Raw genomic sequence first — 25,904 nt, 5'->3', positions numbered from 1 at the left:
TTCCTATGATAGACATGTATAACTTTTAAATCATAATAAAATCTCATTTAAAAACATCAAGAGAAAATGAAAGCTAATCACAGTAATAACAACTGTTAGGCACTGGACTAGATGCTCTTGAACACATTTTCTCATGGAAAAATACTGTTAAGAGGGGCAAGTTGTTAAGAAAGGAATTGCCACTGCACAAAATCAATTTAATTAAGTCTCACTGTGAAAATAAATAAGGTTTTTCCTATGAGTTACAGAATGGAAATTTCACCTAATAAGTTCTACCTTAATAAAAAAAGAAAAAGTTAAAAAAAAAAAAGTTATACCTTAACAATAAAACTGTCAAAGTTGAGTACTATAAAAGGGCAGACAGACACCAATATCCTAGCTAGGATATAAAGGGGAAAAATGGGTTAAAGAACCAAAATGCTAAAATATATACTACCCCAGAAAACAACATTCCATAAGGGACTCTTGTGGCAGAAGGGTAACTTAAATTGCATTAGGTGGTAAGGGAAGGAATTCAAATGGTTCACACAGGAAAGGGAGGCAATGGAGGGAAGGGAGCCCAATAAACGGCTACATGGTAGAACTGGGAGAACTCCAAGTTCTGGGAGCCAAGGAGAGAAGGCCATCATCAGCTTTTTGGCCTCTATAGCAACCAGCAGGGACTGGCCATGGACTGTCTCATCTGACTCCTGTTCTCTGTTCCCCCTCAGTTCTCAAGAGATTAAAATTAACCCTCAGAGCCAGTGAGATTTACTAGACACAGTGCAGATTTCAGGGGTCCCTCAATGGTCCTCAAATGCCAAGCCCCATCTTTAATAAGAAACTAATTCTTTAAGATTAAAAAAAGCAAGTACTTAGTTGATTCAATACCTATCTCTCATGTATACTTAAGTAAAATCATTAAATCACTAAGCGTAAAGAACTAAGAACCTGCTATACTGTGTGTGAGGGGCACTCTCCAGGACCAGGTCACTGTTATTTGATCCTGCAAGAAACCCTTCTCCACGGTAATCCAAAGCTAGAGAGCTGACCCAAGCTGAGCCAATCAGATTCTCTCCCGATTCAAACGTCAGATCATCAAGAGAAACACTTGGATGGCTAATAGAGGAGAATAAAATTAAACAACAAAGTCCTACAGACAAGTTGCTAGAAATTCTGCTGCTAAGGGGCCCAACATAGGGCTGGTTTGCCTTTCTTTCCCAGGTGTTGGCTGTTGCTGTTGGCGTAGTTTACATGCGTAGTGAAAAGTAGAAGCAGAACACAGTGGTGTTTTTTCCTGGCCCAACTTTAATGAGAACATTGCTGCTAATGCAAACCAACACCACTCTGCATAATTTACAAAGATTGTTTATTTTCCAACTTGCTGGTACATGGCAGTACATTCTCAGTAGATTTATTAATCAAGGTACTGCCCAATTAATAACCTTTCCCAAGAAGTCATCTTGGCAAAGACCGTTTAACTTCTGCTTTTCTACTTAACCAAACCTTGCATCATGAATTGTGCAGACCCCGCTAATGACAGAAAAAAGATCATCACTGGTTTTTATATTAATCACATGAAATAATTCAAATATGCCTTACTTCATCAATTAAGCAGAGGGTCAAGACACATTATCCAGGGTAAATACTAAAGTTCTATTTAACAAACTTGTAACACATCTCCCCAGGTTTTAAACCTTTTATATAGACAAACCCTTAAAGTTTAATTTAATTAATAATTATCTGGGCTTTTCATTAAGTGTTATCTCAACAATTCGTTTATTAAATAAAAATGTAATTTTATTAAAAATAGTTAAAATAATTATTAAAACGAATTAAAATGGCTTTTTAAAAGCTATTTACTACTTAAAACAAACAGGTTAGTTAAAAAAAATAAGGTTTCAGTTCTTTAGCTTCTAAATCATTGAAACACAGTGGAAGACCAAATAACAAACTTTATTCTCTCTTGATTTTACCACTAACAGCGCTGTTCATATTTATATGTCAAACTTAAGGGGAAAAAAACTTCAAAAAGACATGAACTTCATCCTCCCACCTAGTCCAAGAAAGGGCTTTCACTGACAACAAAGGTCACAATTCTCTTAGCCAAATATGCATTTATAAAAATTAATTAACTCAGTTAAATAATAATGACCAAAACCAAGCTAGTCAGTGTATGTACGAGTGTAATGCCTATTTCATGGGGTTGCTGTGATGACTAAATGCATGTAAAGACTTAGGAAAGTGTGCAGCACACAGTAACTGTTCAATAAATACCACCTGTTGTTATTCAACCAGCACAACAACCATGACAGAGGAAGCTCTGGGCCAACTACTTTACTTACACAATGTCATTCGATTCTCATAACAATCCTTGAAATAGATAGTGTTCCAATTTTTTTTTTTAACGTTTATTTTATTTTTGAGACAGAGAGAGACAGAGCATGAACGGGGGGAGGGTCAGAGAGAGAGGGAGACACAGAATCTGAAGCAGGCTCCAGGCTCTGAGCTGTCAGCACAGAGCCCGATGCGGGGCTCGAACTCACGGACCGAGAGATCATGACCTAAGCCGAAGTCGGCTGCTTCACCGACTGAGCCACCCAGGAGCCCCAGATAGTGTTCCAATTTTAAAGAAAGCTGAACAGAGATAGAGAAGTTCTATAACTTGCCCAAAGTCAGAAAGACAGCAAATGACCAAACCAGATTCAAACACAAGATGCGCTGGCTCCAAGGGCCTTATTTTTTGTTTTGTTTTTTTTCCTGATTGATTTTTAAGTTATAAGACTCACAGTGTATCCATGTGTGGTACAAATACAAATTGAGTCAACATAATGTTTACTTCAAAAGCTCTCAGATACTGTGCTAGAACTTTCTTACAAACTATTCATAAGTCAACATTTTCACTCCAATTTTAAAGATAAAAAAATTGAGTCTCAGAGAGATTGAAACAACTTGCCCATGGTCGGACAGCTTTTAAGACATAGAATTTGGACCCCATCTACAGACACAGTTGCCCATTGGCTGGCTGGCCATTACGCAGTCTTACCTTCCTAAGATAAATCTTAATTGTCTTTTCTCAAAATAATAGCAGTCTGTAGAAACTGCTATGCCTTAATAGCAGAAACCATTTCAAATATTTTTTTTAGAAAAGAATTAAGTAAATACATCACCTATTTCAGACATATCCATCCTTCAACTTGCCAAGACTTGTTTTTTTAATAACCACACACCCAAGAACAGCTATCACTTTTTCTTTGTATTCATGATTATAATTAAAAGTCCAATATTATTACTTCTTTTGCAAAGAATAGGCTAAATGCCATCCTGGAAGAGTGGGAAAAGTTCCCACCAAGGCACTTCAGGTAGACTGAGGGGGAAGAACAAAAAGAAACATTTCCTTAAAATGAATATATATTTATATTGTCCTCTCACCTATACTGTTTAACTATAACAGGTATTGGGCATGCTTTAACACAAAAATGCAACTTGTTTTAAAGTTCAGCCCACCTTGTAAATTCCTTAAACAGGGTTTCATCAGTCTAATAAAACCAAAAGGAAAATTCCATAAATGTCTTACTGCATCAAACTGTAGATTAAATATTTATTTTACACCTTTTATTGCCCAACCTACAATGATGAAAAAAATGAAAATATTTTTTTGCCGACTGACATCTATTATTTGACATGTTTTCTTAGATGGTCCAGAAAAGGGAAAGAAAATTCCAGGACTACTTCATCAATTATCATCACACTTTGAGGAAAATGGAATAATAGTTCATGATAATAGGTAAGATCAAGACAAAAACAAAAAAACAAACAAAAAAACCCCAAAAAACCTCCTACAACTCAACTAGTAATAGCAGAGTTAAAGCAGGAAATGACCAGTAATATGCCAATCAGCTAAGATTGATTATTTTTTGTGTGACAAGTAATTAATCTCTTTTCCTTTTGATTTTACCTGAAAAGGCCTAAATTTTAAATCACAATTCAAAGACTTTATTTTACAGGATACAGTCAGAATCTTCGAGGAAACCAATACTTCACATGGCAAGGACCATGCCAGTTTAAGTCTCTTGCAGGATTTCCAAAGCTATAGAAATGTCATTCAATATAGACAATAAACAATTAATGAAAAGAAGTAGCCAGGCAAATTAAACCACAGAGACACTACTTCACACCTACTAACGTGGCCATAAATCAAAAGGACAGACAATAACATGTTGGCAAGGATGTGGAGAAATTAAAATCCTCATATATTGTGGGACTGTTAAATGAAGCAGCCACTCTGGAAAATAATTTGACAGTGATGACCTGATAATTCCACTCCTACTTATTTACCCAAGAGAAATGAAACTCAATGTCCGTACAAAGATCTGTACATAATTGTTTATGTCTGCATTATTCATATTAGTCAAAAAGTGGAAACAATGCAAATGTCCATTGATTGTGAACAGATAAAAAAATGTGGCACAATGGGATTCTACTCGGCAATAAAAAAATTAAAAAAAAAGAAGTACTCAAACATGCTACAACTTGGGTGAAATTCAGAATCATCATGTTAAGAAGCCAGACACAAAAGACCATGTATAGTATCATTCCATTTATATAAAATGTACAAAAGAGGCAAATCTATAGAGACAAAAAGTAGACTAGTGGCTGCCTCAAGGTGGGAATGAGTGACTACAAACAAGAAAGAAGTTTCTTTTTAGAATGATGGAAATGTTCTGAAATTAGATTGTGGTAATGGCTGCACAACTCTATAAATTTAGTAAGAATTAGTGAGTTAGATACTTAAAACAACCGAATTTTATGGCATTTATTTATATATCAATAAAGCTGTTTTGTAAAAGAAGAAATAGCTATATTTCTGTAAGATTTCTTTAACATGACAAACATTTAAAGTGATAAACACACACACACACACACACACACACACACACACAGGCCTTAGATCTTAGGGGAATTTGGAATGAAAAAACTTTTTCATCAAGTTTTGACTCCTAGCAGGCTATTCCTCTCTATCCAGAAGACTACTTCTGTTTTTTGTTTTTGTTTTTTTTTTTGGTGCCTATGCTAGATTATTATTAATTAATGTTAATCTTGGCCTAACATTCATTTGCATATTGGTAAGATTTACTTCCCAAAGGATTTGAGATATTTAAACGCTATGTGGTGTAAATTACAGTTCATTGCAACTGAGAAAATAAGTTGTCAATATAAAGAAACTGTTGGCTCAGTTGGAGGAGTGTGTGACTCTTGATCTCAGGGTCATGAGTTCAAGCCCCACACTGGGTATAGAGATCACTAAAACTAAACAAACTTTAAAAAAATATTTAAAAATTGTCTATGCTGTACAAATAGTTGCTAAATTTGCATTATTTGGAATTTTAAGGTTTATTTGAAAATATGCAAATTTTCAAATAAAAATTAAAATTACGTGACATTTCAAATAATTGAAATTATTAAATAGATAATTTTTGCTTGGATGACCAGGTAATTGCTACAATAATAAAGGGTGAGAATGAGAATTTTTTTTTAAGTTTATTTATTTATTTTGAGAGGGAGAGAGAGAGAGAGTGCAAGTGAGTGGGGGAGGAACAGAGAGAGAAGGAGAGAGAGAGAATCCCAAATAGGCTCGGCACCAGCAATGTGGAGCCCGATGCTGGGCCTGAACTCATGAACCATGAGATCATGACCTGAGCTGAAACCAAGAGTTGGACATTTAATCGACTGAGCCACCCAGGTGCCCTGAGAATGTTTTTTAAAGGCAAGGCTGTAAGCAGACTGAACATCTGGGCAGGCCATTTATATAGTGACTGGAGCACTTAAAAAAAAAATAAAACAAATGAAAAAAACTTCTGAGCCTGTTTCTTCAGTAATGTTTGGGAAACTGGACCATGATGTGTAATTCATTGAGCACAACACTTGGTATACACTAGGTGTTTAAATTTTGTTTTTAACCCCAGCCAGGTCTAGAATTACACAAAAATATCATATAATTTGGAGAGAATCTGTGTAAGTGGACTTCATCAAAGTGATCTCTCCTGAATTTTTGGATCAACACTGAAATAAAAGTATGAGTTCTTGATTCCATGACATAGTATTTCAAATACAATGGAGAGCTGAGTTAATTTCTGATTTTTAGATACGTTGAACTGTGGTATGAACTTGCAAATAGAAATGATAAGTAATTAGGAACAGTTTAAGCTATGAAGGAAGGATTTGAATGCTTATATTAGACAACAGCAATTATTAAATTGAAGTATTCATTGGAAAACCAAGCTCTCTTAGCCTTCAATTTTGATTAGTTCAGCAGGGCATTTCTCTAAGCATCACAGGTACAAAAACAATTTCAATAAAGGAAATTTCCAAAGAACAAAACATCAGGAGATGGAGTCAACATACTGTGAAAACAAATTAAACCTGAATACCTGTATCTAAACATTGTTTTTTTTTTCAATTTTTTTAAATGTTTATTTCTGAGAGAGAGAGAGAGAGAGAGAGAGAGAGAGAGAGAGAGAACATGAAGGAGATGGAATCCAAAGCAGGCTCCAGACTCTGAGCTGTGAGCATAGAGCACGACATGGGGCTCGAACTCACAGACTGTGAGATCATGATCTGAGCCAAAGTTGGATGCTTAACCAACTGAGCCATCCAGGTGCCCTATGAACATTTTTCAAACACTCCAAGAATCCCTCAACTTCTTATTTCTCATTGTCTGCATTTCTATGCAGTCACTTTTGCTTGGGGTTACATAAATGAAGATTTTCCTCATTCACAGGAATTTGTAATGTATCTCCAAGTGAATAAAAAGGGAGTCTTGTGCTAATTTGCATCAAAGACATCAACCAAGGATACTGTACACATCAGACTTAATATTTATCTCCATTTTGATTTGATTTTAAAAATCCAATCATATCAAACTACAGTCTGTTGACACCATAGTATTTACTTTCAGGGAAAAAAAAATCATTCTATATTAGAAATGAAAGCAATTTTTAAAAAATGGAACCCAGTCTTATTACATGTCTAACTTAAGACATTACCGTCTTTACAAAAAGAAAGTAAATTAGAAAATATATATTCACTCTAAAATAATTTGTTTTATTATTTCTTTGCAAAAAAAAAAAAAAAAAAAAAAGGCAGGAGAACTAATTAGTAAGGGCACAGAATTAAATTCCTATATTTAAACTCCAGCCTCATTACTTACCAGCTCAATGAGTTCAGTCAAATTACTTTGAGTTCTCTGGGTTTTCTCATTTATGATAGTAGAGAGACATTTCAGAAGAAATTTCCCATTTTTTCAAAATCTCTCCCCTAACCTTCCCCCTCAAGAAATCAAATAATAATAACATATTTATTAGGAGTTTTGTTTGAGAAACAGTATATATAAAAATTATGCATAACTTGAAAATAAATGTAGAAAAAAGTGTTGGTAGTGGGTGATAATCATTGAAAACAAACAACTTAAACACTACCCAAGATGGCAATACGAGGCTATGTCTAAAATAACCATGGACTGACTGGGACCCAGCTTGGATGGAAGGTCCCACCACTGGTTGAGGAAGATATTAAGGTCTCTGGTTTTCACTCCCTTGTCAGTCAAGGCAATTGATATTGTTAATAATAGTAGTAACAGTAACAATAATGAGTTAGCATTTATTATTTATCAAGTACCAAACACATGTTCCATGTATTAGCTCATTTAATCCTTATAACTCTATGAAATAGACATTACCGCATCCCTGTTGCACAGTTAACAAAACCTTAAATTGTACAAAGCTAAACGTAAGCAGCAAAATACAGGAATTCAAATCCAAGTGACTGGCTCCACAGCTGAGCCAGTAGTTACCCACCAGTGATTTCATTCACATTCTTAACAAAACCCACCCATGTTCTCTTTCTTGTCTTGGCTCTGATCACTAAGAGGTGTCTGAAGAGTGGCAGTTAACCCCTAACTGCTGTCAGAGACTTCTGTCTCTCATGTCTCTCCCTGGTTGCCTTCCTAGCAGGGAAGCTATCAGACCCTGTTAAAAGAGCAAATGAAAATACACGAAACTTCATGAAGTCCAACTTATTCAGCCCTAAAAATATGTAAAACAGTTAATATATTAATCACAGTACCACTTTGAGGATTAAATGTGCTAACACATACTGAGCTAACAACAGTAACAGACACATAAGAACTCAAAAAAGTTATCTATTATGTCATTGGATGAATTACCCAATGCTTCCTTTTCCCTCATACTGCAGCATGAAACAAGGAAGGAATGCATATGCCTTATCTACATTCTTTCAGTTTTTATCATAGGATATATTCTCGTTTGTTATTCTAAAACATAACCTGACTAAACCACATATAAGTAATATGAATCAAGACTACAGTACCTTCCTTGTTTGCATATTTCTAATAGTGTACTATAAATAGCATAAAAATGTGTATCATATTTTTAAGGCAATTTAAATGCCAAGAGTATTACCATATCTTGGTTACTTAAAATACATTTGTATTTTAGAAAATAACTAACATTATTGCTGTTCATTCATTCATTTGAAATAAAAAACGAGACCCTGAAACAGATCTAAATCTGTTCAATTATTCAAAATCAAAACATTAATTTGTTTGGCTTCCTTCCATTTATCTATATAGGGTAACATTACTATGGAGAAAAAACTTAAGATAAATTGCTCCTGGGTGCTTAGTCCAGATTCCTCAGAATTACAATCTAAGGGAGCTAGTCCACTGTCATCATTGGTCAAGAAAAGTTATGCTGTAATTGTAAGAATCCAGGTGGCTATAAAACTGCTACTGACTCAAGTATGCCTACAGAAGTTATACCTTTAATCTTTAGTATGGAGAATTAAGGAAAAACTCTGCAGAAGAAGAAATAAAATATTCACTTACAGATTTTAACTTTATAATGAACTATTTATCTAGATACTAAGACTGTACAAAAGTACTAATTTTTGTCAAGTGGTTTGTAAAGGATTTGCAGTCTTATGCTGTATAGACCTGTATTAACTTCTTGTATTAAGAAGACAACTGAGGCTTTAAGAAGGGTCAGAAAGTTCTATACCTAGTATTTAGGGGCAGAACCCAAGTTCTGACTTACAACCCCACGTCCTTTCTGCTGAACCACATTCTTTTATGTAACTTGGTCAGCATTTTCCTAAGAATGTTCCACAAATACTTGGGGAAAAAAAACCTAAGTCAAACAAATTGAGAAATGATATCTTCTTTGCCTCTTAGGTAGTAAATAACATTACACGTATTTGCATAATAAAATCCTGTAATCAGAAACTTGTTTATCTTTGTCTAGCTCAGTATCTCCCAAACTCTTTGATCACAAAATCCCTCTAATTTTGCTAATGCCTACTGACATTATTCAGTATGCACTTTGGGAAATATTGCTATAGGTTAAAGCATTATGTTTAGCACTTAATGTAATAGATATTCAGCATACAGACAGAATTTCACACATTACCATTAAATAAGTTACTTGAATTAGTGTCTAACTTGGTGCATGGCACATCCTAAGCACTCAATATAACGAAGAACTACATGAACTAAATAAAAGTTTAAGGTAAGTATTGTCTCCTGAGAGCACTGTTCTCAAAGCAGCAAACATTTACCAAGTACCAACTATAAGGTAAAGCACTGGAATAAATGATGTAGATACAAACATAATGATTCCTACCCTTACAGATTAGCAGGGGGGGAATTAATTATAATGCAAGTCAAGCTGTGATAAATGCTAGAATACACAAATACCACTGTAACACAGAGATAAAAGAAAAATTGAATTTATAGAAAAATTTCCCTGTAATTGCTCTTAGATGGAGCAGAAGTAATTCAGTCTATAACTATACCACCATCTCAACATGTTTATATCTAGGATGATTAAAAAAGGATCAAGATCTCTCTGTAGTTTTCCTTGTCCCTATGCAGAAAGGATCGCTCCCATTTCAAATTTGCTTCTTCAAAGGAACACAGTCAAATACAACTAGACACTCAGAAGCCATCTAAAGAAGCTCCCAATGGCAAAACAGAACAATCTAAGCATGAATAACTGCAACAGTTTGAAGCATGTAAAGTATCTTTAAACCAAGAGTTCACAATGATATTTAAAAACAAACAACAGTGCTGACTTTTGAAGGATGGTATGTAACTACCATGTTACTTGGTATACTTGTAAAAAAGAAGAAGAATCAAGAAATAAAAAATACTACTGCCATGAAAACAGCACACATAACCTTTGTATAGGAGAAGTAGCTTGGGACACCTAATCCAGTCCCCATGGGGTTAGGAAAGATGTCCTTGAAGAAGATACTAGCTTTGAGTTTTAAGGACCAATTTGAGTGAGATTTAAAAAAAAAGCAGATGTGGGCATCCCAAGCAGTAAGGTGAAAAGCAGCATGGAGAGACTTCAAAAAGTTGTATTTGGTGGAGGATGGAGTTAATGAATAAAAGCTGAAGGCTGGATGGGGCTAGAAAGCCAACTGAAACTGGATGTTAAAAAAATTCCTTAAAGGCCTCGGGAAGAAGATTATACCACACGTAAGAGGAAATCTTGGAAGAGTGTTATTCAGTAGGTAAATGACAAGGTCAAATTTTTATTTAAGACAAGTCACCCTGGGGGGTTGTGAAGAGAAAATATTTGACTGAAAATAAGAATGAAGAAAACAATGAAGGAAGGGAGATCATAGGAAATCTGAAAAATATCTGGGAGATAAAAGTAGTGACAGAATGGTGACTGGAAAAACAAACTTAGATGGAAATTTATGTGACTTACCATAATGCTTTAAAGACAATTCCACTGTAGCATTTACCATAAAGTATAATAGTTATTTGCATTTTGGTTCCTCCATGATGCAGAGTTGTATTAAGATAAGCGCTCAGTGCCTTATACATAGTAGGTCCATCATAAATGTTATTTAAAGGTAGACAGATGCAAATTCTACCATGACATTATTTTTTTGGAGAGACAGAGAGACAGAGATAGTCTTGGTCATAAAAGTCTTTAGTGTTAAAAGTCAAACTGTACTAGTAAAACTAAATGTACTGAATTTTCCCTAATTGAAGTCAATGTAATAAGGCTTCACCTAGCAATTTTCCTTTGTTTTCTACCAGTAAATAAAAATAAACCACACAGCAAAGTGTTACAGTGTCCATAAAGCGGTAATTAAAATATATCCTGCTGTCTACCATTTTGAGATTAGAAAAATAAGATCTTATCTTCTTGTTCCCTAATGTTTGAAAAGACTTAAATTTTAATAAGGCCACCTGACTTTCTCTTTACATACTGTCTTTTACCTGGTTAGAGCCACATACCAACCCATTTCTCCATAAACAAGGTAAACCAGAACTCTTTATCTGTACTTCTAATTCCCTCATGGGGTTGGGTGGGGGAAGACATTAAAAACAGAAAGCAAACTAAAACAAGATTCCACTTTAAGTGAATATAACATATCCTAATAAGGATATTAATTTTAGGCAAAAACTAGAATGAGAAATTTTTAAGTTTCATAGCTTCTTCAGCATTTCCTTCTTGTGAATCAGTCCCTGGTATTGAATTAACAGCTTTCATTTGAATAAACTCTAGGGGCCATATGGCAAAGAGCAATTTAGCTTCTAAGTTACTCTGTTAAACAGCATTTATAAATGTTATTCATCGTGCAACTATAAACATTCAGCAGGTTAACACCAGTGTTTTAGACACTCTCAGGCCTTTTCAAAGCTGGTACATTTGCTTAATTTTAGGCAGCCAACGGCAACCTACCAACTTATTTCACCACTATGTCTGTTACCATGGTTAAAGATAAACTCCAAGATATTTGGAATATAACTGGCAAACATTCTATCCTTGGCTAACATTTCTATTTTAAATCTATTCATCAGAAAATGAAAATGGTTAGAAACTAGTTTTCCAGTATGCCATAAAATAATTTTCTTCCCAACTCCCAAGAGGCATAAGAAGCTTTATTCATTAAAAATTTCAACTCTAGTCAAATAATACTGTTTCTTGAATCTCCTCATACCTGTGTAAACAACTACTTTAATTATTACGCACTGTTACTGGCAACTGCTGTAGGCACATAGATGTTTCCTTTTAATGGAATAACTATTACATTTATCCAAAAGAAAAAAAAAAATTCATAAGCAAATAAGTAAGAGAACCACAGCATTTCAAAGAGGTTATGTACTATGTAGAAATTCCTATTTCTGACACATCAATGTATTTGCAAAACAAAAACAAAACCTTCTATTTCCAAACACTCAGTTTCTAAAGAGGACAAACATAAATACTAACCATTTAGGTGTTTATGTCTTCACAGTTTAAAAAGATGTTGCAAAAACTTTAAAAATAGATAAAGAATTTTCTACTGAAAGTGTTTTTGTGAAACCAGTACTTCTATACTCAGGAGTACTGAATATAGGTCCCCTTGGAGTCTGTAAACATTACTGGGTAGCCCAGAAGGATATTGCTAGGGAATAGTGAAAGGTTTCTTTCTTTTTTTTTTTTTCTCCGATTTTTTCCATTTTCTTTACCCATGGGAGGTGAAGCTGCTATCTCAACTAAGTACAGGTTCTGCTTGTTCAAAAAGTGAAATTCTGTAAGTCATGGTACAGCTGACAAGATCTCTAGACTAGATTTAAAAAACAAAACAAAACCTTGTTCCCTTATCTCTCAGTGTCTCAGTTTCCTCATCTGTAAAATAAAAATATTAGAATGGTTAATTTTAAGGTCCTTCCCATCTCTACTTCCTGATTCCTTAGTAAGAAGTTAGATTCTAGCACACGGCAACCTCAGGGATAGCCTCAGGCAAACACACATGAAGGAAAGAACGAAGGAAGGAAGGAAGGAAGGAAGGAAGGAAGGAAGGAAGGAAAGGAAAAGAAGGAAGAAAGAGAGAGAAAAGAAAGAGAAGAGAGAGAAGAGAAAGAGAGAAAGCAAGCAAGCAGGCAAGAAGCAAGCAAGCAAACTGGAGATTTCTGAACCTTAGAGATCTGTCTGCAAAATCAGTTCACTGGAATACTTGACTTTTTACCCAAGGAGAAATTCCCTTGAGCCTTCCATCAGGTTTTGCTTCAGAGCAATGTAATTAATTTACCTTCAGTTCCACTAACTGATTAAACAACAAATGGAGAGAAGTTTATAGAAGTAAAAATTCACAGGAAAGGAAGAGAGATAAATTACAATGCATTCTAGATCAAAGCTGAAATTAATAGACGAAAACAACCACTGCTCAGAAAAATATTAGAAATGGCTATTTCTATTCAATTTGCAGTTGAAGTTAAAGAACTTTTTGTTGGGAATGCAAGCTAGTGCAGCCACTCTGGAAAACAGTATGGAAGTTCCTCAAAAAACTAAAAATAGAACTACTATATGATCCAGCAATTGCACTACTAGGCATTTACCCATGGGATACAGGTGTGCTGTTTCGAATGGACACATGCACCCCCATGTTTATAGCAGCACTATCAACAATAGCCAAAGTATAGAAACAGCCCAAATGTCCATCGATGGATGAATGGATAAAGAAGATGTGGTATGTATGTATACACACACACACACACACACACACACACACACACACACACACACAATGGAGTATTACTCGGCAATCAAAAAGAATGAAATCTTGCCATTTGTAACTACGCGGATGGAACTGAAGGGTATTATGCTAATTGAAATTAGTCAGTCACAGAAAGACAAAAATCATATGACTTCACTCATACAAGGACGTTAAGAGACAAAACAGATGAACATAAGGGAAGGGAAACAAAAATAATATAAAAACAGGGAGGGGGACAAAACAGAAGAGACTCATAAATATGGAGAACAAACTGGAGGTTACTGGAGGGGCTGTGGGAGGGGGATGGGCTAAATGGGTAAGGGGCACTAAGGAATCAATTCCTGAAATCATTGTTGCACTATATGCTAATTTGGATGTAAAATTTAAAAAAGAAAAAAGAAAATAAAAAAAAAAAAGAACTTTTTATAAAGAGTCAAAAATAAAACAAAGTTTGGTCATTTAAAAAAAGGTACCCAGAAAGTTCACCCAGCAGTGTAGTATGTGCCTGCAAATACCATGTAAAGTTAGGTGGCATTAAATGTAAGAAACTGTATCTATCCTTCTATTTATTTAATCTATCCACTTTATTTTTTTTAGAGAGAGAGAGAAAATACAAGTAGGGGAAAGGGGTAGAGGGAGGGAGGAAGAAAGAGAGAGAGAGAGAGAGTCAGTCCTAAGTAGGCTCCATGCTCAGCAAGAAGCCCAACTCAGGGCTAGATCCCAAGATCCTGGGATCACGACCTGAGCTGAAATCAAGAGTCAGATGCTCAACTGACTAAGCCACCCAGGTGCCCCAATCTATCTATCCACTTTTTAATGTATCATTTGTTTTGTTTATTCCCCAAACACCTCTTGCCAAAAAAGAAGAAAATGATCTCAGATAAATAATGACATATGCTGAGAAAAAAACTATTTGTGCTAGAAATTACAGCAAAGGATAAAGGAGACAGCAATTAAATGCAAGTACAGAATACAAAAACACACAAAAGATTGACCACTTCTTTTAATGTTTTTCTATTTTAATAGATACAAAATGTTCAGTTTACAAGAACTACTAACCAAAACCTTTAATTAACCAAATATATTATTAACAACACTCCATATTTAGTGAAAGAGAACATAAGGCACAGGAACTGGTATTTAGCAATATTTACTGAATACCTACTATACACCAACACTGTACCTGGTGTTTACATATTATCTCATTTAATCATCATAGCAATCTTTAAGGATTCTCATCTCAGTATTATAGACAAAGAAACTAAAACTCAGTAAAGTTAAGAAACTAGTGTTGGGGCACCTGGGTGGCTCAGTTGGTTAAGCGGCCGACTTCAGCTCAGGTCATGATCTCACGGTCCGTGAGTTCGAGCCCCGCGTCGGGCTTTGTGCTGACTGCTCAGAGCCTGGAGCCTGTTTCAGATTCTGTGTCTCCCTCTCTCTCTGACCCTCCCCCATTCATTCTCTGTCTCTCTCTCTGTCTCAAAAATAAATAAAACGTTAAAAAATTAAAAAAAAAAAAAAAAAAGAAACTAGTGTTGTACATAATTAGCCCCAAATACAAGTTCCTGAAGCATCAAAGAGATTGATAATTGTTCAAAAGTCTGTAGCAAATATAGAAAAAAATAGAAAAAAAAATGTTCTCATACATTAAATTCAATAAGAGTTTAAATTTTTAAAACTTCATAGTTTGGGGGCACCTGGTGTGGCTCTGTTGGTTAAGTGTCCTACTCTTGATTTCAGCTCAGGTCATGATCTCACAAGATTGAGCCCCATGTAGGGCTCTGAGCTGACAGTGAGGAGCCTGCTTGGGATTCTCTCTCTCTCTCTCTCTCTCTCTCTCTCTCTCTCTCTCTCTCTCCTCCCCTCACTTTCTGCCCTTCCCTGCTCCCATGTACATGTGTGCATGCTCTCTCTTTCAAAAGAAATAAGCTTTGAAATAAGAAATAAATAAAACTCCATACTTTAACTCAACTGACACAGTTTTATATCTGAAACAACAGATTAATATTTTAAACACATTTAAATATTTACTTTTATATATAAAATTGTTTGGTTCTAATATAAACAATTGGCATTTTAAGAAACAGTCAAAATTTATCAAAAAGTAGATCTGATGACCCTTAAAGATTAGAACATTGAAAAATATACACTGTGGTTTAACTTACATGCAGTTTTAAAGGGAAAGAATGTTATTATTATCTATGATAATTAAGACAATAAACCTCATATAATTAGATTAAATAAAGAACACAAATATCTATGTATTATTAAGAACTGGAAACAGAAAATTGTGTTGAATTCTATAGAAACTTCTTCCTTAACATTTCATATGGGAGGAGCTAAGTGATCACAATCTTAACTTTTAAGAATATAAAGAAAATAGTGAGGATCCTGATCTTCTTCTACTCAGTACAATACTGGTGGTCTAGGACACAGCTAAACAAAAGGACATAAATAAAGCTACACATCTCCACACTGAATCCACTCAAACCAATCATATGCTTTAGACATACTTCTGTAGTGGGGAAAAAAACCACATGTCTTCCCAGAACTTTGGAATGTTACCTCACTTCAAAATAGGGTCTTTGCAGGTGTAATTGATTAAGGATCTCAAGATGAAATCATTCTGAATTTAGAGCAGATCTAAATCCATTGACTGGTGTCCTTATAAGAAGAGTCAAGAAGACAACATGAAGATGGAGGGAGAGATTGGAATGATGCATCAGAAAACTAAGGATTGTGTTCATTAGAAGCTAGAAGAGGGACACCTGGGTGGCTCAGCCAGTTAAACAGCCAACTTTGGCCCAGGTCACGATCTCATGGTTCATGAGTTTGAGCCCTACATCGGGCTCTGCACTGACAGTGTGGAGCCTGCTTAGGATTCTCTCTCCCTCTTTCTCTCTGTCCCTCCCCCATTTGTGTGCTCTCTCTCAAAATAAATAAACTTAAAAAAAAAAAAAGCTAGAAGAGGCCCATGGGACAATTTCTCCCTCAAGCCTCCCTACAGAGGGAACCAACCCTGCTGACACTTTGATTTTGGACTTCCGGCCTCCTGAACTGTGAAAAAAAATAACTTCTGTTGTTTTAAGCAACCCAGTTTGTGGTCCTTTGTTACAAAAGCCCCAGGAAACTTATAAAACTTCTTACAGTATCTTGATATAATAACCACTGAGTTAATCCACTTCATTATCACAATAAATGAAACCATGAAAACAGAAACAGAAGCACTCTGAAAAATAAATGCTTTTAAATGTGAGGCAGTGCTATCACATCACCACCACCATCATCATCATCACTATCATTACTGTTGTTAAATCAACAGATATATATGTATAATACTAACCATCTTTTTAAAAAAAAAGTGTATCTCCTCACTTTCGCATTAGAAGTCATCTAAAAATAAACTCTCAAATTAAACAAGAAAATTTTATAGTAAAAGTTTCTTCAGTCTGTTTTTCAAAGCTACGTTAGTACAGAAGGATGAGTGACCTGAAAGTCAGTAGACCTGAGTTTTGGTTTTATAACTAATTCATGACTATGATCAAGTTATTAGATCTACAGGCATCAGGTTTCTTACCTATAAAGCAAAAAGTTTAACAGAAACCAGATGATCTCTAAAGTCAAACTATCATGACTACTGCACAGCATAGTTTCTTTCTTCCTTATAACTAAAACTAAAACTCAAATTATTTATGCTATAAATACCCGAAATGGAAATGGATAAAGGTGGAAAATCAAGGACTTCATGACTAAAACGGGGAGAAAAACCTTAAGTGAAAAGGCAAATATTTGAGCAACTAAACTAACCAATCTATTTCTGGTAGGACAAGTCTTATTTTTGGCAAGTAAGTGATATTAAAAAGGAAGAAGTGGAAAACATGATCAGTGACTGAAGCAAGGACAGTTGAAGTTTATAAGTTACACTTAATCATGATTTTATGGTATGAGGGTTAGACAACAAACGTCAACAAATACCCACTGTTTTAACATTGAATATTAGAAGCCTGACATTTTACATTTCTCATTTACAAGTAAGAATCTTTTTTTAGCCTCATGAGAATTTTTAGAATCCATGAAATAAAGCACTCTGATAAGTTTGGAGAACAATTCATCTGATAAGTATGGTGAATATGAAGTAATAATAATAGAAATAATTCTCATTTATTGAAGGTTTACCCTGTGTGGAGCACTTTGCTTAACATTTTACATATATCATCAGTTACTCCTAAAATAAATACAAAAAATGGTATTTATGTACATGAAGAAAGTGAAATTCAGAGACAATTAAGCAACCTGTCCAAAATCATACTGGCTTTCAAGAACAAGGATTCAAATCTCAGCTTTCTAATCCCAAAATCTATGTTCTTGTTACCCATTAAGATACACAGCTTTGCACAGTGGTCACCCTCAACAAGGGCAGGTTGTGACTGAGAGGGAGGGATGAAAGTTTTGTAGAGCTGGTTAACATTCTGTTTCTTGATCTGAGTTGTTTCATAAACAAGACACAAACAGTCCTAAACACAAACAGGTGTTCAGTTTGTAAAAATTCATGAAGCTGAACACTTAAAATCTGTGTGGTCTTCTGAGTATGTTACACCTCAATAAAATGTATATATATTGCCTTTGCATTAGTCAGAACTTTCTGTTTTGCAAGTAAAAATCCAATTCACACTAGCATCAGCAAAAAGGGGGGGAGGGGTTATTGGCTGACATGGGTAAACAACTCCAAGTTTGGAGTGAAGTTAATCTTGGGGTGAAGTGAATCCAGGGACTAGAGCGCTATGCTGGCCTGTGGTTGTCTCTTTTTTTCCCTATTTCTGACCTGCTCTGGTGCTGTCTCATTGTCTTCTGCCTGCTGCAGACTTTCAATCCTTCTAGTGCCTTGAAAGAAGCAACAGGGTCTTTTTCATCACCTCTAGTTAAAAATAAAAGGTTTGGGGGAGCCTGGGTGGCTCAACCTCTTGATTTTGGTTCAGGTCATGATCCCTTATCTCCTGAGTTCAAGACCCTCATCTGTGCTATAACAGCACAGAGCCTGCTTGGGATTCTCTCTCCTTCTCTCTCTGCCCCTCCCCAGCTTACATGTGTACGTGCTCGCACTCACTCTCTCTCTCCCTCAAAAATAAATACATTTTAAAAAATAAGTAAGTAAAATTACATTAAATATTTAATGGTACATATGAGAATATGGTTCAGGAAAAAAAAACTTAGAAGAGAAAAAGTAATAAACCCATTTGTCTGAGGCTCAGTACTTCAATTTAACAGCCTAATACTAATGGAAATCTATTCTGGTTTCTCCAATCACCATTCTTGAGGCATTAATTTTTCTTCTGAATTAGTGACTGAAGATTATTTTTTTCAATAGGGACTTTCAAATTATTCATGACTATGGATGGCTACAATAGTACCAAATGAAGTTTAAAATAAGATGTTAAAAGAACTTTTAAAAATTTCAAAATAAATCATGCAGAGAATAATTTATTTAAAGGTACCCTGACATCATCTAATTAGATTTAATACTTTAAAACTTTTGTTTTTATTTTCTCCTCGAAATTTCACATCTGATATTAGAGTTCATGTTCACAACAGTCCACAGATCAAGTCACGGTCTTTGGGGTTAGCTAGTGCTCAGTACTCAAAACAAAAATATAAAGATGTCACCATTTTTAAGTGGAAAAGGTGACACTAAAGTGAGCTACAACTAAACATACATATGTTCAAGAAAATGAAGCTGAACATTTCTTTTTTTAAAAGAAACTTTTTTTAATGTTTATTTATTTTTGAGAGAGAGAGAGCGCACGTGCACACACACACACACACACACACACACAAACACACGCACGCACGCACGCAAGTGGGGGAGGGGCAGAGAGAGAGGGAGACACAGAAACCAAAGCAGGCTCCAGGCTCTGAGCTGTCAGCACAGAGCCCAACAGGCAGGGCTCAAACTCATGGACGGCGAGATCATGACCTGAGCTGAAGTCAGACACTTAACCAACTCAGTTACCCAGGTGCCCCTGAACATTTCTTGGTTTTATTTATAGCAATACTTCCTACTATAAGCTGAATACCACTGAATGATAGGTCACAAAAATTAAAGAATGTTAAAATACTAATGTTCTAAAAATTATCTAATTGAAGACTTAGAGGGTTCAAATCAGATGCGAAAATTTTATTGTGTTTCTATATTATATACACTTTTCTGGCAATAAGATCCTGAGAATTTGGAAAGTTCATCACAATTTCAAAGGGATGACTGAAAAGCAGCTGAGAATGATTATCAAGTTAATGTAGTGAGTGGTAAGCGAAACTCAAATGAAGTTATTTGCCCATGGTCATATAATCAGCAAGTATCATATCAGCATCAGCAGTCAAGCCTTCTTTTCACTGAAACTTAAACACCTGTAAAAGGACTTTTTAAATAAATACGTATTTAAGAAAAAAACAAATCTGTATGACCTAAGAGGAGTGAAGGGAACTCTCAGGCGGATGGTAAAAGAAAACTCAAAATGGATAAAGGACCTGAATGTGAGACAGGAAACCATCAAAACCCTAGAAGAGAAAGCAGGAAAAAACCTGTCTGACCTCAGCCGCAGCAATTTCTTACTTGATACATCCCCAAAGGCAAGAGAATTAAAAGCAAATATGAACTACTGGGACCTCATGAAGATAAAAAGCTTCTGCACTGCAAAGGAAACAATCAACAAAACTAAAAGGCAACCAACGGAATGGGAAAAGATATTTGCAAATGACATATCGGACAAAGGGCTAGTATCCAAAACCTATAAAGACCTCACCAAACTCCACACCCGAAAAACAAATAATCCAGTGAAGAAATGGGCAGAAAACATGAATAGACACTTCTCTAAAGAAGACATCTGGATGGTCAACAGACACATGAAAAGATGCTCAACATCGCTCCTCATCAGGGAAATACAAATCAAAACCACACTCAGATATCACACCAGTCAGAGTGGCTAAAATGAACAAATCAGGAGACTCTAGATGCTGGCGAGGATGTGGAGAAACGGGAACCCTCTCGCACTGTTGGTGGGAATGCAAACTGGTGCAGCCGCTCTGGAAAACTGTGGAGGTTCCTCAAAAAATTAAAAATAGATCTACCCTATGACCCAGCAATAGCACTGCTAGGAATTTACCCAAGGGATACAGAAGTACTGATGCATAGGGGCACTTGTACCCCAATGTTTATAGCAGCACTCTCAACAACAGCCAAATTATGGAAAGAGCCTAAATGTCCTTCAACTGATGAATGGATAAAGCAATTGTGGTTTATATACACAATGGAATACTACGTGGCAATGAGAAAGAATGAAATATGGCCTTTTGTAGCAATGTGGATAGAACTCGAGAGTGTTATGCTAAGTGAAATAAGTCATACAGAGAAAGACAGATACCATATGCTTTCACTCTTATGGGGATCCTGAGAAACTTAACAGAATCTCATGGGGAGGGGTGAAGGAAAAAAAAAAAGAGGTTAGAGAGGGAGGGAGCCAAAACATAAGAGACTCTTAAAAACTGAGAACAAACTGAGGGTTGATGGGGGGTGGGAGGAAGGGGAGGGTGGATGATGGGTAGTGAGGAGGGCACCTGCTGGGATGAGCACTGGGTGTTGTACGGAAACCAATTTGACAATAAATTTCATATTTAAAACAAAACAAAACAAAACAAAACAAAACAAAACAAAACAAAACAAAACACCAAGAGGGCAGATGAGAGGTGTGACATGAGAACAATCCCCCCAGAATGGAAGAGAAGGACAGAGAATTCTAGGAGGTCATTCCCAAAGGGGGATTTGTGGGGGGAGGCAAAGAACTACTAGAATATTTGAATATGACTGACTACAACAAAAGGAGTTTTATAGTTCTATCAGAGACTTTGGAGAATTAGGAAAATTAAGCAAAAGGAGGAAAAAGTTGCACAGACAGAAAATATCAGAGTATATGGCATGACATAGCTCTAAACAACACATACACAAACAGAAGCTCTGCATAGTGATTTCACCAAAATTTGTAGTCATTGGGAGGATTCGGGTAAGGAATACTGGTTGAAGAGGGACTCATAAAAAAGCTAAATCTTTATCATACAGTCAGAAATCAACAAGTAACATCTATAATGAAATAATCAAGAAAGGGCCAAGTTTAAAACACAAATACCATTAGAAAAAAAAGCAGTGTAATTTAATAGGGCACTAATGCATTTTGAATAGGACAATTATTTGTTGTATTGGGCTATGTTACAGTACAGATAAGCAAACTAAGGCCTGTGGACCAAATCTAACCCACTGCCTGTTTTTGTAAATTAATTTTTATTGGAAAACAGCCATACTCATTCATTCATTCATTTATGTACTGTCTATGGCTGCTTTTGTACCATAGAACAGCAGAACTGAATAGCTGTCACAGATACGTATGACTCTCAAAGCCTAAAATATTTACTATATGGCCCTTTACAGAAAAAGTCTGCCAACCCTTGTTTAGAGTATTGCATGACATTTAGTATCTGTGATTTCTAACCCACAAATATCAGCATTCTCCCAAAAGTAATTAAGAAAACCAAAACTTCACACCCCACATTTGTAACCCATCCTTCCTAACTCCCTACCAGTGATGAGGAGTAGTAGAACTTTGGTTTCAGCTATAAAGAATGTAAAATCATTGCCTCTGGGGAGCAAAGCTCAGAAGTTGGGTAAGGACAGGGAAAGGTAGTACTGGTGGCTATTTTTTTTTTTTCCCAATTAGCCCAGAAACATTAATTTTTCAAAGTAGTCACATGTATTTCTTCAAGACAATTAAATTTAAAAGCAAAATTTAAAAATAGAGCAAATAAAATCTGGTTAATGGTTCTGGTGACTCAGTAACATAAAATGTGTGATTACATTTGCTAGATATAATTTGTGACATCTGTTATGGTTGCTCTGGAGAATTTTTTGGTTGCACATATCTAAAGCTGCTAGGTAAATGACCCGCAGATAAGAAGGGTATTAGTGAGCTAACTGAATGCGAGTGTAATATTTCAAACCCTCCGTTACCAAGAAAGGACAGTAAATCTAGCATGTTCTACAAATGATCTTCAGTGAAGTTTGAAATGTTTAACATAAAAAACCAGATAGATAAAATGCTTAGTAAACATTACTAACTCTCATAATAAGTAGGCATTAACAGAAAAGCTTTCAAGGATTTATGTAGGAAATAAAAAAAAATAAAAAATAATTTTGTTTTAGTTTCATTATTCAGTTTTAAGTTGAATGGAAGTTTAAAGGTAAAGATGACATGAATACAGAACTACAAAAGACAGAATTAATAGTATGATCAATGTCAATACTTCCAATTCAGTACCTTATATGAAACATGTGATCCTGTGTATCTGTGGCATGTTCTACACAGAAGAGAAACACATCCAAAGACAGACTGTATTCTCAGGTTTGCTTAATCTTGAAAGCACTCTAATTACCATTTCAATTCAAGTAAACTTACAAATTGTCTGATTTTACCCCATATGAGAAAAGCTTTAAATATATAATTATATTTTGTTAATAGGGACTTGAAGAATAAGGCATCAAAAATGTTTTAAACTATGAAAACAAACATAACTCACTATATACACTAAAAATCTAAAATACTACATATAACAACATACATTTTAAAGAGTCTAAACAACACTCTTCAGGAAAAAACACTTTATTTTCAAAAAAGACGTTTATTCTCTTGCACTTCATAAAAATATTACATTGAAAGCTTATTTTGAAATATACAGAGGACACAGCTAGTTTAGTAGTTAGGACAATTAATCCTAAAACATCAAAATAAACATTTTACTATTTTGGTTTGAAAAACACAGACCTCAAAGGTTTATTTTATTTTATTGAAAAGATTCAACTGTTGAGTTGAACTTACAAGAAACAGATTAAGACTATATTTTCTAGATATAAAAAGTTATAAAATTACAAGACTTCTGCTAACCTAGCTTTAAAAGAAGTTAATGCAAGAAAAATTTAATGCTTTTATAAAATGCTAATTATATTCAAAGTCCTGGAAATCTGGCTTATATTATAACTGAAAATAATTAATCTAGCTACTTTAATAATGTGGAGTAAACAGTGGAGAAAAACACTGTGAAGCATCATCTTTCTAATTTCTTTAGAAATAAAATTAGCACAAGAAAAACCAAAATGCTCCCATTCCACTCAAAAGATCCTGAAATCTATATGTCATTATTTCAGGTAATATTTGACATAAACCCATAGCACCTTAAGAAAAAGCATGCATTTTTAGAATAAAAATATTTAAAAGGTTGAAAGCTTTGACGATCAACTTACCTTCTTTTGATACCAGACTATAGCATCTGTGACTTTGGACGCCATTTATTCCACTGAAATCACACATTCGTCATTTTAGGCTGTGCAAGAGAGAAAAACACACAGACGACTTTATTTCCAACGTCCAAAATGAGACTAAACAACACGCGAACATAGCACTCTGGTTACTTGCAGAGCAAGGGGTGTATGACTATACTTGTATTACACCCTTCCTCATTACTATTTTAGCAACAGGTTCTCTTAAGTAAACAAAAATCAGTTGCCATAATAAAAGGATCTTTCTAAGAGAATGTAACACTTGAATTTTCTAACAAGATGGATTTTTTTAAATAAGCCTTTTAAATAAATTTCAGAATTTCCCAGGTTATACTGGAACTTCTTCATTTAAAAGTAGAAATCCATTCATTCACTCAGTAACAGATCAGTTTTGCTACAGTTCCTATCTAGGAACTAGTGCCAATTACTGTTGCTAAAGGATGGCTTGATAAAGATGCCAAAGTTTATAATCATATTTAATGCTCTCTGGTACTCAGTTAAACAGAACTTCGAACTAAAATCAAATAACTGGAGAAACTTAACTAATTTATGTTAAATACTAAATTGATATCAGGGTTAGTTACAGAGGAATAATTAATATTAAACACTTCCCAGATATCAGTCTGCTAATCTTCAGAAATTTACCACAGACCATTTCATAAGCATATTGTGTGTGTTTGTCTAAAAGAGTTCTGGATTCAAAACTTAATGGTTCCTTAGCCCTGGAGAGAATTAATTCCAGGCTGATTCCAGTTAACTCTGGAATACTTCTTTAGTCATAAGACCAGGCTGGCATGGAGGGTATGGTGTTAAGGATGAGCCTAAACAGGTTCAAACACAAACACTTGCCCCAGAACTCATTACAAACCAAGATCATCTAAGGCTACAGAGGATGTCAGGGAAATCCTGGGAGTAAAGTACCCTAGTGAGCACATGCAGGTCTGCAACTTTAGAGATGCTACTGCTACAGAGTCTGCCCAGAGTAAACAAAATACCAGGTTTACAAATCATTCTTGGAAGCATATGAGGATTCAAATATAAAGAAAATTACTATCCACAAGTTCAAATGTTCAGATGATCAGTCTCTAAATAAAATTTAAGGCAGAATTTACTTGATGTGTGTATTTTTGACAGTGTTATAAACCAGATTGTTTTATTACCTTTCCTATGATAATAATAATTCCATCTTTAACTGACCAAATTCAACCAAACTATGTTTTGAAATTCTGGACAAACGGAGGAGCATAGAGTCTAAAGACCTGGATTCAAATACTGTCTTCCACTATCTGGTATGTAATATTGAAAAAGCAACTTAATCTCTCTAACCTGTTTCTTTCACTAGTACAATAGGAATGACTATCTGTTCATCCCTTGGAGGGTTTTGTGACTGATAAGATGATATACATAAAATGCCTACCAGAGTCCAGTACGTAGAACAGATGTTAATTATGATTATTTTTATTATTAATTTTATATTTAAAAATCCTGCAAGCCAAGAACTGGGAAGTGTTTATATTTCCTTTTTTAAACATGGCAAAAGGTTTAGAGAAGGAATACCTGTAATCAGTTTTTGTTGACATTTAAAGTAAAAATAGCTACCAGACTATCATAAAATCACAATGTCAATTTCCAACTACATGCACATGGGAGTATTTAGAGATTTCAAAGTTCACCGCCATTGAAGTTAGTCAGGTATGGCTACTTCCATTTTTCTCACCAGGGTTTTTGGGGAAGCTTTCCCTTACTACTGATTTAAAATCTCTCATTTTGGGGGCGTCTAGGTAGCTCAGTCATTTGATTGTCTGACTCTTGATTTAGCCTCAGGTCATGATTGATCCCAGGGTTATGGGATCTAGCCTTGAGTCGGGCTCTGTGCTGGGCATGGAGCCTGCTTGGGATTCTCTCTCTCCCTCTGCCCCTTTTCTCCATTCGTTCTCTCTCTCTCTCTCACTCTCTCTTTCCCTAATTAAAAAAA

At 35.2% G+C, this 25,904-nt stretch overlaps 1 protein-coding gene across 3 annotated transcripts in view; it reads right to left on the bottom strand.

Annotated features, from left to right (window-relative positions):
- Positions 1-25,904, bottom strand: part of PHTF2 (putative homeodomain transcription factor 2) — a 126,263-nt gene that overhangs the window by 70,136 nt on the left and 30,223 nt on the right. For all 3 annotated transcript variants that reach the window (XM_042965212.1, XM_042965230.1, XM_042965221.1), the window contains exon 2: positions 23,894-23,973. In XM_042965212.1, coding sequence (XP_042821146.1) covers positions 23,894-23,938 — 45 coding nt within the window. In that variant the 5' untranslated portion in view covers positions 23,939-23,973. The remainder of the gene's footprint in view (positions 1-23,893; positions 23,974-25,904) is intronic.

The sequence above is a fragment of the Panthera tigris genome, chromosome A2 (assembly GCF_018350195.1).
Source record: "Panthera tigris isolate Pti1 chromosome A2, P.tigris_Pti1_mat1.1, whole genome shotgun sequence".
Lineage (NCBI taxonomy): Eukaryota > Metazoa > Chordata > Mammalia > Carnivora > Felidae > Panthera > Panthera tigris.
Note: the sequence above shows the minus strand (reverse complement) of the source record. Positions and strands in the feature narration are given on the sequence as shown.